The sequence below is a fragment of the Engystomops pustulosus genome, chromosome 5, assembly GCF_040894005.1.
Source record: "Engystomops pustulosus chromosome 5, aEngPut4.maternal, whole genome shotgun sequence".
Taxonomy (NCBI): domain Eukaryota; kingdom Metazoa; phylum Chordata; class Amphibia; order Anura; family Leptodactylidae; genus Engystomops; species Engystomops pustulosus.
Genome location: NC_092415.1, coordinates 25,030,335 through 25,049,019, shown reverse-complemented (window position 1 = coordinate 25,049,019; position 18,685 = coordinate 25,030,335). Strand labels below are relative to the sequence as shown.

Here is an 18,685-nt window from a genome sequence, read left to right as displayed (position 1 = left end):
ACTGATTTGTAAAGCGCTACGGAATTTGATGGCGCTATATAAATAAAGATTATTATTATTATTAAACATATGCTTTTACTATAGAAACAGGACTAGGGAGTCCCCGATAGAAGGGACTTAAAACTGAACTTCATTACTTGCTGTCATTTTCTCAGAATGACTACCTGCAGCCACCACTAGAGGGAGCTGTAATGTACGCGGTTCCATTCACTTACCACTCCCTTCTCCCAGACCACAGACATTCTGTCCTCTACGCCGTTCACTCCATTTGGAATCTTCGTGAAGTCGTCTTTCCCCAGCGCTTTCTGGCAAGTATCAAACGTGCAGTTATCTGTTCCCGTGACGCTCAGGTCATCGCTACAACACGAAGGGAAGACATGAGGTGGTCGGATCCAATAAGGCAGAAGTTTACATATATACATATAATACCTACAGTATGGATAAGCCACTGGTGACCCTGATATGCTGCGGGTACATAGCTTAAAGGTGTTTTATCACTTTTATTTTATATTATATATGAAATGTTCCACTATATCCTTTCCGTATCAATTGCTTGTAGTTTTCAAGATCTCTGCTTGCTTCTTCTTCAATAACTCTTTACCATTTACCCCCAGTGAATATAAATATGATGGTATGATGGTCACACATGTAGTGCTCTGCATTGTAACAATCAGGACAGATTTTTATCTACTGAACTGAATGGTTTCTATTGGATGACAGCAAGCAGTGATCTCGAACTCTGAGAATTGAAATTGAATACAGAAATATATGTTGTAGAATTATACCTCACATCCACTAATAAACCAAACATACCTTGAGAATGCTGTAGCTACACGGAAGCAGAAGCATATCTTGTTTAATCCCTTAACCGAGTGGTTTTGCTAAAAAAAAAACTATACTAAAATTATGATAACGAGGCTCGGTTGCTCGTGTGGCTACTTTGCCTCTTCTCCTTGTACCCTAATTATGCTCTGCTCCAGAGATCGCTGTAATCCCTGTGTTGTCCCTGACAGGCAGAAGTAATCAATCGCTGCACCATCCCCCAGCTGCTGTGTACGAGTCATCCAGCTCAGGTTGATTACTCCTGTCTGGACAGTTCAGAAAGCTCCATGAAACACGGCAGCCAATATGCACCCAGCTTTCCCAAGGTCTTGAATTTTATAATTATTTTATGAGCAAAACCACTTGGAACAGGGATTAAACAAGATATGTTCCTGCATCAGTGTAGCTAGAGCATTCTGAAGGCAGGTTTGGTTCACAATACATGAAAAGAAGTGGTAGATTTTCTTTAAGGACAGTACCGAAAAATTCAGGACTGTGCCGCTGAATACAAAGAAAATCTACCATCAAATTCCATCATGATAATCCAGGGGCAGCTACTTAGAAATCCAGGCACAGTGACTGTGGTAATCCTCTTATATATTGGTTATCCATGGCTATCTTCCTTCTAAAAATCAACTTTTAAAATTATTCTAATGAGCCAGAACAGCTCTAGGGGTGTTACCTGGACCTCTCTGTGCTGCAGGAGCATATCTGTGCAGGAGAACTTCCCCCTTCCTCTACCACAGTGGAAAGGGAGAGAAGCGCTCCTGTACATAGTGTAAGAGGGAGCAGGGGGAAACAGTGCAACAGCCTGTAAAGCTACAGCATGGAGGGGCTCTGGTAACCCCCCTCAGAGCCCTTCCAGCTAATTTAAGTGTTGATGTTAGAAGGCAGGAGGCCATGGATAACACATATAAGAAGATTACCACAGTCACAGTGCCTGGATCTATGAGTAATGTCCCTGGTTTATCAGGATGGATTTTGATGGTAGATTTACTTTAACATTATTTGTCTTTTGCGCCACATACGGCATGAGAATTGCTACTTACTTTGCGAGTAAATGCATGAGATATTTTGGGGTGGTGGGATCAGGGCGCAGTGGTGGTCCCATCACATGTGCGGCAGCATGACTCCATTCCTTGTTCCAGTAATTGGTGCCATCGGTGCCCAGTCCGGCCGCTATGGGTTCACCGAATACGACTTTACCTGTAGGAAACCAAGGTGAGCAGTTTAGGGGGCGGGAGATAAGTCTTTTCTCACCTTTTCTAATATTAATATTACATTTCAGAAGAAAAATGTCAGCAGCCGATCCCCTCGACAATAAGAAAAAAAATAACTAATAAACGGCGTCTCCGTAATGCTGAAAACGCAGCTTTGTTACGGGCGCACTATAAATCTTCATCTGACATGTTTCCCCAAAGAATGAGCCTCCTCCGGTTAATAAAGGCTGAGGAAACGCGAGAGCGAGGACGCCGATGTATAATATATGGAAAGTGTGAGCGGCTCGTACACCGCGCGCAACACGATAAAAAGATGATTACTGTGCAATAACAATGCTAATGCCGGATACATACACAGTAAAGGTGGCGCACCCTCCCCCACACACACACCTTCACGGACTGCCGCAATATTTTACTATATTAGGCCAAATTCATAGGAGTTTAGATATGGAAGTCATTAAGAACAACGTCTTGGGTTTCGGGTCTCGAAAATTCTACGAAGAAAGAATACTGAGAACGTACATGACCTTGGGTTGACCTCTACAAATAATGGGGGTCATTTACTAAGGGCCCGATTTGCGTTTTGCCGACGGGTTATCCGAAAATTTCTGATTTGCGCTGATTTTCCCTGAATTGCCCCGGGATTTTGGCGCACGCAAACGGATTGTGGCGCATCAGCGCCGGTATGCTCGCGACGTGGGGTGTGGCCGTACAAAAACCCGCCGCAGTTAAAAAAAAAAAAATAATAAAAATGTTGCTTGACACGCGCTTACCTGCACCCGGCCCGTCTTGGTGAACTCCAGTGCATTGCGATGAACTTCAGCGCAGCAGTGACACCTGGTGGACGTCGGAGGAACTACCTTAGACCTTAGTGAATCCCGGCCGGACCCGAATCCTCCGCAGAGAACGCGCTGCTGGATCGCGAATGGACCGGGTAAGTAAATCTGTCCCATTTAGTCCGTTTCTGAGAAACGCTGGTTGACGACCAATATGGCTGCTGCCACTTGAATTTCCTAGACTTTGCTCCATGTCGGACTGAGATAAGTCGGATTACGCAGACCTACATTTTTACATGATCCCTGCACATTAACAGCTGGTTGGTAGAGATCCAACTCCTAATTTCCAAGGAAATCTACAATCACAATCCATCCTGATAAACCAGGGACATTACTTATAGATCCAGGCACCGGGACTGTGGTAATCTTCTTATATTTGTTATCCATGGCTGGCTTCCTTCTAAAATCAACTTTTAAAATTATACTAATAAGCCAGAAGGGCTCTGTTTTTTTTTTCACAGGCTGTAGCACTTCCCCTCCCACAGTGTGAGATTATAGGAGAAGGATGGAGGAGGAAATGCTGAAGGAGCAGGGGGGATGGTGGGGCAGTGTAACAGCCTGTGAAGCTACAGCACAGAGGGGATCAGGCAACGGCTCCTACTGACTCATTAGCATAATTTTATAAAATGATTTTAGAAGGAAGGAGGCCATGGATAACAAATATAAGAAGATACCACAGTCCATATGGTGCTTTCCATAAATCACCAGTACAAGTGGCTATAAAAAGTGTTGCACATCTTATCACTAATATATTTCCTCACTTTAGGAGGACGGGAGGATGAAAAAAAGCTAATCTCCTTATGCCCTGAAATCTCTACTGAATTTCTTCTTGCTTGCAAGAGGAAAGAATGTAGCAGGGGTATCAGATTTCATAGCAGCCTATGGAGAGGGGAAGGGGTGAAGTGAGTCACAGCAGCTAGGTCTCCATTCAGCGGCTCCGATACAAAGTCAGACTACAGATATAGATTGCAGGGAGGAGTCTGATAATGAAGATTATGAGTAGTTGTATAATGCTCAGAAACAGGGGGGGGGGGTAGCCTTTACCCTCTTGGGGGGGGTAGTCTTTAGCCTCTTGGGGGGGGGTAGTCTTTACCCTCTTGGGGGGGGGGTAGTCTTTACCCTCTAGGTAGTGGGGGGTCTAGCCTTTAGGCTCTAGGAGGAGGAGGGCCTAGCCTTTAGGCTCTAGGAGGAGGAGGGCCTAGCCATTGGGCTCTAGGAGAGGGGGGTCTAGCCTTTAGGCTCTAGGAGGGGGGGCCTAGCCTTTAGGCTCTAGGAGGGGGGGGGTCTAGCCTTTAGGCTGTAGGAGGGGGGGGTCTAGCCTTTAGGCTGTAGGAGGGGGCTAGCCATACCAAGGACTATGTAGATATATGGAGTTGTCTTTTGATTTGGGCTGTTGTCACTTGCTGCACCCTGGTTGGGAGTTTACACTAATTAATCTTATTAGCTGCAGTACGTTCAGGTGCTGCTATTACAGAAGTTCTATACTTGTTCGGCTCCATACTATACACATCAGTCATCCTGGATATTTCTTCACTTTAGGAGGACGGGAGGATGAAAAAAAGCTAACCTCCTTATGCCCTGAAATCTCTACTGAATTTCTTCTTGCTTGCAAGAGGAAAGAATGTAGCAGGGGTATCAGATTTCATAGCAGCCTATGGAGAGGGGAAGGGGTGAAGTGAGTCACAGCAGCTAGGTCTCCATTCAGCGACTCCAGTGGCGTAACTACCGCCGTAGCAGCCGTAGCGGTTGCTACGGGGCCCGTGAGGTTAAGGGGCCCGGGACCCACAGCCGCGTGTGCCTGACTCGCCTACTGCCTCCCAAACAGATGAGCCTCCCATATGCCGGCAACACTGAACTTCCCTCCCAGCCGTCCACACAACGAACCGCCCACCAAACTGCCCGCGTACACTTAGTTGCCAGCCAACTTACCGTCTGCCCGCCCACCTCGCTTGCTGTCTGCCCGCCCACCTCACTTGCTGTGCGCCCACCCACCTCACTTGCTGCCCGCCCGTCCGTCCGTGTGTACCCGTCCGCCCGTCTGTACCCGTCCGCCCACCGCACTTGCCTCCCGTTAGGCCCGCCCACCGCACTTGCGGCTCGACTACCCTCCCAGCGCACTTGCCTCCCGTTAGGCCCGCCCACCGCACTTGCGGCTCGACTACCCTCCCAGCGCACTTGCCTCCCGTTAGGCCCGCCCACCGCACTTGCGGCTCGACTACCCTCCCACCGCACTTGCCGCCCGGCCGTCCGCCCACCGCACTTGCGGCTCGACTACCCTCCCACTGCACTTGCCGCCCGGCCGACCGCCCACCGCACTTGCCAACCGCCCGCCTGCCGAACTTACCGCCCGCACGAACACTGAAACACCCGCCTGATGGTTCGCCCGAACACCGGCCTACTGACCCACACAGCCACCGTGCTGGACATCAAAAAAGTAAATACCATTATTTAAATGTATCTGTGTACATATATACATATATATGCGTGTATGTGTATATATATATTTAGATATACGCTTATGTATGTGTGTGTATATATATTTAGGTATATGCTTATGTATGTGTGTGTATATATATTTAGATATATGCTTATGTATGTGTGTGTATATATGTATAGATATATGCTTGTGTGTGTATATATGTATAGATATATGCTTGTGTGTATATATATATATATATATATATATATATATATATATATATATATATAATGCTGTGTGTTTTTGTAAATGCTGCTGCATGTACTGTATGTATGTGAATGTGTGCGTTTGCTGTATGTGTGTGTATATGCTTTATATACTAAATGTATGTGTTTAAATGCTGTATGTACTGTTTGTAAACAAATGTATGTATATGGTGTGTTTATACTGTATGCATAAGTATACATACTATAGGTATATAATGTGTATGTACTATACAGTGGGGGTCATTTACTAAGGTGTTACCCGAATATTTCCGATTTGCGCCGGTTTTCCCTGAATTGCCCCGGGATTTTGGCACACGCGATTTGATTGTGGCGCATCCGCATGCATGCGACGGAAATCGGGTGGCGCGGCCAAACGATAACCCGACGGATTCGGAAAAACCGCCGCATTTAAAAAAAAAAAAAAAGTGTCCCGGGACTTGCGCTTACCTTCACCAGGTATAGGATGGTGCATTTCGGCGGACTTCAGGGAACTTAAGCGCAGCAGCGACACCTGGCCAGAGGAACTGCCTTAGTGAATCGCCGGAAGACCCGAATCCACCGCACAGAACGCACGCCAGAAGGGGGGGCGCGGCCGGACGGGAGTGGGCCGGCGCGGGGTGTTGCTGTCCCCCGCCTGCGCACTCGCTGCTACCAGCGACTTTTCACACGTTGGCCTGGCGTAGGTTAAACGCTGCGCTGCTGGCAGCCCGATACATCAAGAGGCAGAAGCCTCTTGATGTATCGGGCTGCGAATTTGCACGAGCGCCAGCGTATGATAAATATCCTCCAATGTATTTGTGTATAAATCTATATATGAGTACATAAATGTGTGCGTATAAGTGTATACATGTATGTATGTGGGTGCAAGTATAGAAAAGTGAATGCAAAGTGTAGAACTTTATATGTTTGTAAATATGTGTGTATAAATTTGTATATATCTTTTAAAGGGGAAGGGGGGCCCCATGCAAAAATCTGCTATGGGGCCCAGCCACTCCTAGTTACGCCACTGAGCGGCTCCGATACAAAGTCAGACTACAGATATAAATTGCAGGGAGGAGTCTGATAATGAAGACTACGAGTAGTTGTATAATGCTCAGAAACAGGGGGGGGGGGCTAGCCTTTACCCTCTAGAGGGCAGAGGGGGCTAGCCTTTACCCTCTAGAGGGGGGGGCTAGCCTTTACCCGCTAGAGGGGGGGGGGGCTAGCCTTTACCCTCTTGGGGGGGGGGGCTAGCCTTTACCCTTTTGGGGGGGGGGCTAGCCTTTACCCTTTTGGGGGGGGGTAGTCTTTAGCCTCTTGGGGGGGGGGGCGCTAGCCTTTACGCTCTTGGGGGGGGGCTAGCCTTTACCCTCTTGGGGGGGGCTAGCCTTTACCCTCTTGGGGGGGGGGGCTAGCCTTTACCCTCTTGGGGTGGGGGCTAGCCTTTACCCTCTAGGTAGGGGGGGGTCTAGCCTTTAGGCTCTAGGAGGAGGAGGGCCTAGCCTTTAGGCTCTAGGAGGAGGAGGGCCTAGCCATTGGGCTCTAGGAGAGGGGGGCCTAGCCTTTAGGCTCTAGGAGGGGGGGGTCTAGCCTTTAGGCTGTAGGAGGGGGGGGTCTAGCCCTTAGGCTGTAGGAGGGGGGGGTCTAGCCTTTAGGCTCTAGGAGGGGGGGGGGGTCTAGCCTTTAGGCTCTAGGAGGGGGGGGTCTAGCCTTTAGGCTCTAGGAGGGGGGGGTCTAGCCTTTAGGCTCTAGGAGGGGGGGGTCTAGCCTTTAGGCTCTAGGAGGGGGGGGTCTAGCCTTTAGGCTCTAGGAGGGTTCTAGCCATACCAAGGACTATGTAGATATATGGAGTTGTCTTTTGATTTGGGCTGTTGTCACTTGCTGCACCCTGGTTGGGAGTTTACACTAATTAATCTTATTAGCTGCAGGACGCTCAGGTGCTGCTATTACTATTACAGCAGTTCTATACTTGTCCGGCTCCATACTATACACATCAGCCGAGCTGGATTATTCTAAAGCAGTGGTTCTCAACCTTTCTAATGCTGTGACCCCGCAATACAGTTCCTCATGCTGTGGTGACCCCAAACCATGCAACTCGCAGTAAAAACACAGTAAAATTTCAGCTCCGATGGCTTTAGACGACCCCCGGTTTTGGTCGTTCGACCCCCGCTGGGGTCCCGACCCACAGGTTGAGAACCACTGTTCTAAAGGCTTTTTGGCCACCTCTGTAGATGTCTACAACCACAGATGACAGAGATTTAAGAACTCTGCCCAAGGGAAAATAATTATTGCTCACTTGTCATTAACACAGAGGTTCTTCTTAAAGTAACTGAATGTCATATATACAGTATCTGGGAAATGCAGTGTGCACAATTTCTGAATTCTATCTATTGAAATGTCCTCTTTACCTTCCTATTCTCCTGGTGGCATTAGTAGATTACAGGCATCATGTATGACTGGAGATGTTCTGTAGTAATGTCTGGACATCCATCAAAACTGGTTAGGGAATAACTTAATGGGGTGCAGAGTGTGTAGTCACACCGGGCCCCAGGAGCCTTAGGGGTTCTATATGGTGCCATGGAGACGACTACTGCAACAATCAGGGACATCACTAGGTCAAAAGACCCAAGCCCCAGATATGCTCAAGTCAGCGAGACCCTTGTTTCACTGTCAGGGCTGCTATTACAACTCTCACCTCTGTCTGCGTCTTCTGGACGGGAGAGGTAAGTACTGTAGTGATGCACAGGGTCTATCAGCTCCATTCTCCACTACAGAGAGCAGGAGATGTGATCATTACACCGAGTCTCCTGCTCCAAGCTGCTTGGCACAGCCACTAGACGTAGGGGTGGGAAGACAAGGGAGTATTACTTAAAGGGGTTTTCCCACAGGATAAGGCCTAACTTGCTGATCAATGGGGGAATGAGTGATTTTGTGGCTCGAGTTGCAAAAGTTGCGTCAAATCTTATCAGAGGAAAGTGCTTCTATCATCACTTACTGTGGCTCTTACCATTTCTCTCCTTTCCCTTCTTATCTCCTTTATGCTCTAAAATCTCTTCTCAATCCCATCCTGCTAGCAACAAGACAGAAGCTCATTGTGGTGTCAGACTATACAGAAGTCTATGGAGAGGTAAGGGGGAGCAGGGAGTCAGAGCAGCTAGATTTCCACCAGAGAGGACTAAACGCTAGAGATCTTGCCTGTAGAGTCCAGTCACCGGGGAGAGAGGACAGAAACAAGTGGTTCTCAGCTTTCACATATATCAGCATAGGTTACTTCTCTCCACGGACGCTATACCTTGCCCCTGGTCTTGGCTATGACGTGCATCATTCCCTTACAATTAGTAACATCAGTTCAATATTTTACCTTCTCTCCGTGCATTGGCGATGACTTTGGCTGCAGATTTGCTCATCACATGGACCACGTATAGAGGGCAGTTGACCGCACTGGCAATAGTAATGGCCCTCTGCGTGGCTTCAGCCTCCACTTCCTCAGGTCGGCACAGCTCATGGCCCTCAGGTCCTGTGATCCCCAGGGACAGCATTTTCTTAGCTCCCTTCAAATATAAAATAACACAGGTGATATCTCTGCAGCCAGGTGAGACACTTAGTAGAAGCCAGGGGCGTAACATTAGGGGGTGCAGAGGTTGCGATCGCACAAGGGCCCAAGAGGTTTAGGGGGCCCTTATGGTGTCACTTTCCCATATGAGAAGACTAGTACTATGAACCGTACATTATAGTCGGGGGCCTGGCACAGACTTTGCACTGGGGCCCATCAGCTTCTAGTTAGCCCATGTAACACTGTTGCCATGGGGGCAGTAGTCCACAGCCCATGCCAGTCTTAATCTAACCATGGTATTGCCATATGTATGTGTGTATGCATTTAATAGGGCATCAGACTATAGAGCTGAATATCCAGCTCCAGGTAATATGAATAATCACAATATATAATATTTGTTAATTAATTCTTTTTAATTAATATTAATTATTTATTGATATTTTATAATAATAAATCGCAACATATAATTTGAGGAAAGTTGCGGTGCTGTAAAAAAAATAAATAAAAAAATTTTGGGAAATACTTCAAATGTGGATTCAGATCTGTAGCTGCAATATCATAAAATGCCACTAGATGTCACTATTGCACAATACATGAGATAGACATGGCTTGTAACTCTATCAGTGCTGGAGGAGACTTACCTCTGCAATTATATCTCCATTCTCTGCATGTACCTGAGCGATCGCTCCGAGATCCTTACAGCTGCTGAAGGCGTGGTACAGCTCCATATCATTTACCATATACAGGTCCTTGTAGGCCATGAACATCTTGAAGGAATTGACTCCTTTGTCCCTCACCAGGACCCCCATCTGCTCTTTGACCTGTTGATATGTGATATTTTTTAAGAAATACTTAAACATTTTTGAGGATTATACCAATGCCTCACACTATTGGCTTAAAAATTTTTTTACAAAATTGTGACCCACCCCCAAATACCATAAAACTGTTATATATAACTTTAGAATTTTCAAAAAGTTGTATAGAATATTGAAAAAGGAAAAAAAAAATGAAACGGAATTAACCTAAAAGGCAACGACCAAAATAAGGAATCCATCACTAGAGAGGAGCGGAGCGCATAAGCTTCACCGGAGTTTGGTCTGGTTTTGGGTAGTGAAAACAAAGAGTCACTGGTATCACCTGCGATCATTACTGGCACCAATCATAGGTGTAACCCTTTAAATGTCGGTGTCAAAGCCGCACACTCCTCCTCTCCCCTAAATGAGGAGCGATGACGGCTCGTGTGTTTGCTCATCACTAAACATCACCTGTTGTGTGTCTGGTATTGCAGCTGAAGTCATTGAAGTGACTAGGACTGACCTGCAATACCAAATCCAACCTCTGGGCAGGTGTGGTGCTGTTTGTAGAAAAAAAAAAACAATGTTTTCTAATTCTAGCAACCTCTCTAACCACTATGCTAACTAATTTGCCTGCAGCAAGGAGTCTCCATTGAGAAATTAACAATCTTTGGATGTGTACGCAGCTCCTCTCCAGAACTATGTGTCTCCATGTTTCCGGATTAAAAATAAACCATATGTCCTGTAGTCACAGCGCCTTGCATGGAGCTAGGATACACAGATACAAAAAAAAAGTGTATGACTGAGATCTGACTACAAAATGAGTTTGTTTGTAGTCTGTTGCCATGGAGACACACAAGTCTTCACAGGAGATGAAGGCAAACTAAAATGAATCTAGTATTTTACAATAAGGGAGCTATATGTTATCATATATTAGAATAAATTACCTGGTCACTCCACCACGTCACCGCCACATGCAGGGAGTAGTCGCAGCACACTTTGGGGTCCGCCCAGCTCCGCCACGTGTCATAGGCCTCCACCAGTGAGCAGCCCTTCCTGGGAATGGCAAAGTCAATGATCATGGTAGTACCTCCAGCCACCGCAGCCTACAGCAAGGATAAGGGGGTACAAAAAGATAATGTGTGGGGGGAGGATCCAATATGTTACATTTACATACAAGTCCAGGACAACTTAGAAAAATTGGAATAAATGTCTCAATAGTATCTAATCAGACAGACACATTCCCCGACAGGTTTTACAGGGATCTTGTAGGAGAGAGAGAGAAAAAAAGAGAGAGAGAAAGAGACTTAAAGGGCCCCTTTAGCCATTATCCAATCCAAAAGTTCACAGTCCTGTAACATAGTTTGTGTTTTTCACCATTTAAGATCTTTTCTTGTTTCTCAGTGGATAAAAATTCAGCAATCCCCATTATTTTTTTAATTAGGTTAAAATAAATTCATTCCCACCACAACATCTTCATAATCCCTATGGTTATAAGGATCTCATCACAATTTCACATATTTTGTATTGCAGTATGGTCTGGTTTTGGGTAGTATTTTTCGGACTATAAGGCGCACCATCAATAAATGCCTGCTAAAACGTCTAGGTTCATATATAAGGCGCACCGGATTATAAGGCGCACCTGACTATAAGGATGAATGACCAGCAGGTGGCAGACCTGTGCACAGTACAAGGCAGCTCTTGTCTGTAAGTATGATTATATAAGACGCAAAATCAAAGGATATTTTGTGCCCCTTACAGTCCAAAAAATACAGTATATACTACCTATACAGCAGCAGAAAAAATGACATTACCATCGCATGTAATACTTCATTCTACCAGCAGGTGGCAGAGTTTTGCAGTTGCATTGGAAGAAAGAATAATCCTGCTATAAATTACATTTTTATCAGTTTATTAGTTATTTCCTAATATTTCATACTTGTTACACTCAATATTTTAAGTACAGCACAATTCATCAATGCTTCAAGGAAACCAAAATTAATACACCTTATATTATAGTGCATTCATATTCTTTATGAAGACCACTGTGGTAGAAGAGCACTTTTCTGTCATTTTGGGTGGTCCTCTTAAAAGAACTATGGGGTATATACATTAGGGCTTCTGGGTCAGAACACTGGTATAGAAACCCCGAAATAATGGAATGCAAATCACAATGACTAGCACTTGCGATTATTTTACTCTTTCCGCAACTGTACACCAGGGGGGTGCGGAGGGAAATAAAAGGGGGCATCGCCAGCCGGCCGGGGAGTGAGTGCAGCCAGTGTACTTTTACTCTAGGTAAATGTAAAACATGGCAGAACCACCTGCTGGACACATCAAGAGGCAGTAGAGCATCAGCCTATGATAAATAGCCCCCCTATGTATGTATAATATAGCACAGAAATGTAATATGGGCGTAATATAGTAAAGTCCTGTAATGTATAGAATAGTACAGTGTAGTAAATGTACTTATGTAGCATAAACATAGTATTAAAATAGATAAAGTGGAAAGTTGAACAAATGTTTTCTTCCCATAATATTTTTGTTCTGAAGAAAGGAATCCAGGTCCCTCTTGATGTACAACGTATCTGCCATAACAACCTCCTGCAGCAGAGATTTCCACAGTCTCACTGCTCTTATAGTAAAGGGGTTTGGCCAGGGAAGAAAGACATTGGGGGTCATTTACTAAGGGCCCGATTCGCGTTTTCCCGACGTGTTACCCGAATATTTCCGATTTGCGCCAATTTTCCCTGTATTGCCCAGGGATTTTGGCGCACACGATCGGATTGTGGCGCATCGGCGCTGGCATGCACGCGACGGAAATCGGGGGGCATGGCCGAACGAAAACCCGACGTATTCGGGAAAACTGCCGCATTTAAAAATGGAAAATGTGTCGCATGGGACGCGCTTACCTTCACTTGGTCCGGGTCGGTGAATTTCAGGGCATCCGGATGCTTTTCAGCGCAGCAGCGCCACCTGGTGGACGGCGGAGGAACTACCTTCATGAATCCCGGCCGGACCCGAATCCACCGCAGAGAACGCGACGCTGGATCGCGAACGGACCGGGTAAGTAAATCTGCCCCAATGTGCTTAGATTATGAAAGATGAGACAGATCAGAGGAGAGATGACAAGATCCATGAGATGGATATAACACACAATGACACTCTCAGCTCTGCTAACTCACCTATAACACAAACAGAGCCAGCTCTGCTATATGCTTCTCTCCCAGATAAAAAATCTTATCTGTCTATAGCTTGTAGAGAAAGTCCCTGCATATGTGGCTGCTTGCCGGCAGCAAGTGTCTGTGTCTGAGCTGGTCTTGTAATGCAGGGAGGAGGGGCAGGAGGCAGAGAGCACTTCAGCGTGCAGACAAGAGAAGCTATTCATGAGAAGTACCCAACCATAGATGATTTGATAGATAGATGAATTAGAACCTCTTCTCCTCTAGGTGTAGAGGATGTCCCTGTCTTTAGCGATGGTAGAACCTCCTCTCCTCTAGGTGTAGAGGATGCCCCCTGTCTATGGTGATGGAAGAACCTCCTCTCCTCAAGGTGTAGAGGATGCCACCTGTCTATGGTGATGGTAGAGCCGCCTCTCCTCTAGGTGTAGAGGATGCCCCCTGTCTATGGTGATGGTTGACCCCCTCTCCTCTAGGTGAAGAGGATGCTCCCTGTCTATGGTGATGGTAGAACCGCCTCTCCTCTAGGTGTAGAGGATGCCCCCTGTCTATGGTGATGATAGAACCTCCTCTCCTCTAGGTGTAGAGAATGCCACCTGTCTATGGTGATGGTAGAACCTCCTCTCCTCTAGGTGTAGAGGATGCCCCCTGTCTATGGTGATGGTAGAACTTCCTCTCCTCTAGGTGTAGAGGATGCCCCCTGGCTATGGTAATGGTAGAATCTCCTCTCCTCTAGGTGTAGAGGATGCCCCCTGTCTATGGTGATGGTAGAACTTCCTCTCCTCTAGGTGTAGAGGATGCCCCCTGGCTATGGTAATGGTAGAATCTCCTCTCCTCTAGGTGTAGAGGATGCTCCCTGTCTATGGTGATTGTAGAACCTCCTCTCCTCTAGGTGTAGAGGATGCCCCCTGTCTATGGTGATGGTAGAACCTCCTCTCCTCTAGGTGTAGAGGATGCCCCCTGTCTATGGTGATGATAGAACCACCTCTCCCCTAGGTGTAGAGGATACCCCCTGTCTATGGTGATGGTAGAACCTCCTCTCCTCTAGGTGTAGAGGATGCCCCCTGGCTATGGTAATGGTAGAATCTCCTCTCCTCTAGGTGTAGAGGATGCTCCCTGTCTATGGTGATTGTAGAACCTCCTCTCCTCTAGGTGTAGAGGAGGCCCCCTGTCTATGGTGATGATAGAACCACCTCTCCTCTAGGTGTAGAGGATGCCCCCTGTCTATGGTGATGGTAGAACCTCCTCTCCTGTAGGTGTAGAGGATGCCCCCTGTCTATGGTGATGGTAGAACTACCTCTCCTCTAGGTGTAGAGGATGTCCCCTGTCTATGGTGATGGTAGAACCTCCTCTCCTCTAGGTGTAGAGGATGCCCCCTGTCTATGGTGATGGTAGAACCACCTCTTCACTAGGTGTAGAGGATGCCCCCTGTCTATGGTGATGGTAGAACCACCTCTCCTCTAGGTGTAGAGGATGCCCCCTGTCTATGGTGATGGTAGAACCTCCTCTCCTGTAGGTGTAGAGGATGCCCCCTGTCTATGGTGATGGTAGAACTACCTCTCCTCTAGGTGTAGAGGATGTCCCCTGTCTATGGTGATGGTAGAACCTCCTCTCCTCTAGGTGTAGAGGATGCCCCCTGTCTATGGTGATGGTAGAACCACCTCTTCACTAGGTGTAGAGGATGCCCCCTGTCTATGGTGATGGTAGAACCACCTCTCCTCTAGGTGTAGAGGATGCCCCCTGTCTATGGTGATGGTAGAACCACCTCTCCTACAGGTATAGAGGATGCCCCCTGTCTATGGTGATGGCAGAACTGCTTCTCCTGGTCTGTAGAGGAAGCCCTCTGTCTATGGTGATGGTAGAACCTCCTCTTCTCTTGGTGTAGAGGATGTCCCCTGTCTATGGTGATGGCAGAACTGCTTCTCCTCTTGGTGTAGAGGATGTCCCTGTCTATGGTGATGGTAGAACCTCCTCTCCTCTAGGTGTAGAGGATGCCCCCTGTCTATGGTGATGGTAGAACCACCTCTTCACTAGGTGTAGAGGATGCCCCCTGTCTATGGTGATGGTAGAACCACCTCTCCTCTAGGTGTAGAGGATGCCCCCTGTCTATGGTGATGGTAGAACCACCTCTCCTACAGGTATAGAGGATGCCCCCTGTCTATGGTGATGGCAGAACTGCTTCTCCTGGTCTGTAGAGGAAGCCCTCTGTCTATGGTGATGGTAGAACCTCCTCTTCTCTTGGTGTAGAGGATGTCCCCTGTCTATGGTGATGGCAGAACTGCTTCTCCTCTTGGTGTAGAGGAAGCCATCTGTCCTGGTCACAGGCTTAGGCTTCTTTTTTCTAAACCTGAATAACCCCAAGTTTTGTAACATCATGTTGAATATATCATAGTGCTATACATTGTAGCACAAGGTAGTGAAACAAAGCAAATAATAGGTAGAACTTGCACCCCACCAGTATGTAGGACCCCCCCCCCCTCCTGATTCAGTTGAGTTTGGGGCAAATCTGTCCCTGGGTACAGTATAGTATAAGACTTATTCTAAAATTATAGAAGTAGGAAAGGAAAATCCTGTTAATACAAATGAAATGTATCTGTTGATTTCAAGCAAAATTGCAGCCAATAAATATCTATACTTGTAACATCTTGTTACATTCCAGTTTTTTTTAGGTTACTGCCAAGTATATAGGGTAATATGGGCATAATAAGGGGTAGTCTAAAATCCTGTCTCATTGCAAATCCCCGATGCTTTACATTGCAGCTTCACTTGTTCACAATTTCGCAAAAGCTCATGATGTAACCACCACCTACAGTTTCTAATTAAGGTAAGTGACCCTCAGTAAAAGGACATTCTAGTTTGAGCAGGTTTCTTATGGATCTTCTAGAAATTAGTATAAATCCCAGAGAGTCATGTGGGGTCACATATGATAAGACTTCATTAAGGAGAATCTAGTCTACAGAGATCTCCATTAAAACCTGTCAATAGAAGGAATGTACAGGTTCTAGAATAAGAAGATGTATCAGAGATCTTACCCTGGTTCCTTGGTAGAAGTCATCACGAGACTGTGTCCCCATAAACGGCCATTGGAAGTGTGTATGAGTATCGATACCCCCTGGAAAGACCAGTTTTCCTGCAGCATCAATGACTCTTAACCCGTCAGATTTTGCAGGTCGCAGATTTGTTCCGACATCTTTTATCAACCCATCTTCAATGTAAACATCCCCGACACATGAGACGTCATCATTAACTATTTTACCCCCCCTTATTAGGATTCTACTATGTGAGGCCATGTTGTCAATGTTGTGCTGCAGATCAGATCTCCAAACTCTATGCCAGGCGGACGCCTCTCCAGCCTTATATAAGAGGGGGAACTGTAAAAGATTAGCAGAGGCTGGGAGTGGCCACCATTTTTTGGCACCGCAATGGGTACCGCAGCAGTGCCAGAGGGAACGAGGCCACAGCGACCTACAAACAACTTTATTAAGAACAGAGGAGCCTTTTTCCTGTTACATAAACTTTCTGTATTTCTGTATTTCTGTTTCAGATTCTGTAGATTTTGATGAGGAACAAAGAATTTGCTTTCAGTGACAGTCAATGAGAAATCAGGTGATAAATGTAAAATATGCAAAAAAGAATCTGTCCAAAGGGGCAAACACTGGAGATTTTTTTCTTATATTTTTCGATTTGGCAAAAAGCTGGAGTCCCCCTTTAAGTTATCTAGCTGAAGAAGATGGTAATCTCCCTCTAGGGAATCTAAAGTGGACCCGTCACCACCTCCACTTCTTCATCCTCCACTAGGTGTTGCCCCACTCAAATATAAATGTAATACACAAATTCCAACTATCAGGTCAATCCCATTTTTGTTCTGGGTCTGGTGTTATTATGAATGATCTGATCTGGGATCTAGATTAAAGGAACCCTCCAGTCATAGCCGATTCATTGAATTCTTCCTTGTGCTGGGCCTGGAGGGAGGAGCAGGACTCCAGGTTCTAGGAATACAATGAAAAAGAGTCCAGCTCCTCCCTTCACCATGGATTATTCAAAGATTTGGCTTTGACTGGAGTGTTCCTTTAATATTCATTGTCTGGTCTGGGGACTGAATTATTTATTGCTTGCCATGACATGCGTTTTTTGCGTGCCTATTTGAATCCAATTCCTTTTCACGTGTCTTTCCTGATTTTGCAGGTGAGGTGTGTCCCTGTTTTCACTAGACCATGATTAAGTCAGCATGACGAAACGCGTAAGTCTGATGAGTGCCATTCCTGTATTGCTACACAATGGATTTTAAAATTTGATAAATAAAGAATCTACTGATTTTATCGGCATCCTCTGTGAGAAAAAGTGCTGGATTCGTTCTTGGATGTTCTTGTTCGTTGTTCCGTGGAGGGCTTGCACGTTGGTCCGAGCACCGGGAGGATTGCTGAACTTCAAGACAGCCTTGAGGGTGAGCTGGCGTTTTTGTATTTTTACTATCATTATTTAATGCCTGGTCCTGGTCTACTTATTTATTTTCTGTTGTTGGGGTCTATATAATTTTTATGCTGACTACAGCTTCTGGGGTTAAATTTTAGTGTTGCCTTGGAATTTGCTGGTTCTGGGGTGATGAAATTCCTGCGTTGGAAAAAAAGTTCCCCCATATAATATACTGCTGGTCTTGGCATAGGAACACCATTCTAGAATGAGGTGAAGCAACGCAAGTGTCCCAAGACTAGTAGTATATGACTTATGTGATGCCAGAGGTCTAAGGTCTGGTGGTGATAGAGCTGCATATACACGGTGTTGTAATAGGTTAAATATTAACTGGTTATAGAGGTCACATTACGTCCCCAAATTACAGAAGTACATTAACCGACCCATCTACAAGCCGATCCCTGCTACTAAGAGGCTTATGAAAACCCACAGATAGCTACACAAGTCCTGGTAATCCCATTTATATCATTAAAGGAAATCTACCATTTGATTTGATGCATTATGAACCAAACATACCTTGAGACTGCTGTAGCTACACTGATGCAGAAATATATCTTGTTTAATCTCTGATCCGAGTTGTTTTTCTTAAAAACAATTATAAAATTATGATAATGAGGGTCTGTGGCTCCTGTGGCTGCCCTGGCGCTTCTCCTCATACTAATTATGCACTGCTGGCAGGCAGAAGTAACCAATGGCTGCACCATCCCCCAGCTGTAGAAGTCAGCCAGATCAGGTTGATTAGTCCTGTCTGGACAGCTCAGGAAGCTCAGTGTAACGTGTTTATGAATGGCAACAGGATGCAATCCATCTTTCCCAAGCACGTTTTATTTGTTTTTTGTTGCTTCTGTGCCTGGGCTCAGTGCTTTTCTTTTCACATTAGTCATGCACTGCATCAGAGGATGATGCAATCACTGTTTTGGTCTTATTTTAAAATGTTAAATAGAAAAATTTGGTTTTTAGGAGTATTCTTTTATTTTAATACGTTAAGGGAACCTGCCACCAGGGACCTCATTTTCACTAAATGCAGGTTGTAGAAGCCTATTACACTTGCAGTGCAAATCTGCCTTTCTGCCTTTTCTAAGCAATGGCATTACAATAGAATTGTGTGTTATAACTTACCTGGATTCCTGACAGAATCCTCTGTGTA

The 18,685-nt window shown here is 45.8% G+C and overlaps 1 protein-coding gene across 2 annotated transcripts in view; it reads right to left on the bottom strand.

Moving 5' to 3' along the window:
- The window catches only part of DPYS (dihydropyrimidinase), a 50,747-nt gene that overhangs the window by 12,693 nt on the left and 19,369 nt on the right, over positions 1-18,685 (bottom strand). The window contains exons 1-6 of one of the 2 annotated variants that reach the window (XM_072151345.1): positions 16,101-16,414; positions 10,837-10,995; positions 9,737-9,916; positions 8,904-9,093; positions 1,872-2,028; positions 216-357 (exon numbers count right to left, since the gene is read on the bottom strand). In XM_072151345.1, the coding sequence (XP_072007446.1) occupies positions 216-357; positions 1,872-2,028; positions 8,904-9,093; positions 9,737-9,916; positions 10,837-10,995; positions 16,101-16,358 (1,086 nt within the window). In that variant the 5' untranslated portion in view covers positions 16,359-16,414. Of the gene's footprint in view, positions 1-215; positions 358-1,871; positions 2,029-8,903; positions 9,094-9,736; positions 9,917-10,836; positions 10,996-16,100; positions 16,415-18,685 lie in introns of those variants that run through there. The other variant, XM_072151343.1, reaches the window with a different exon arrangement.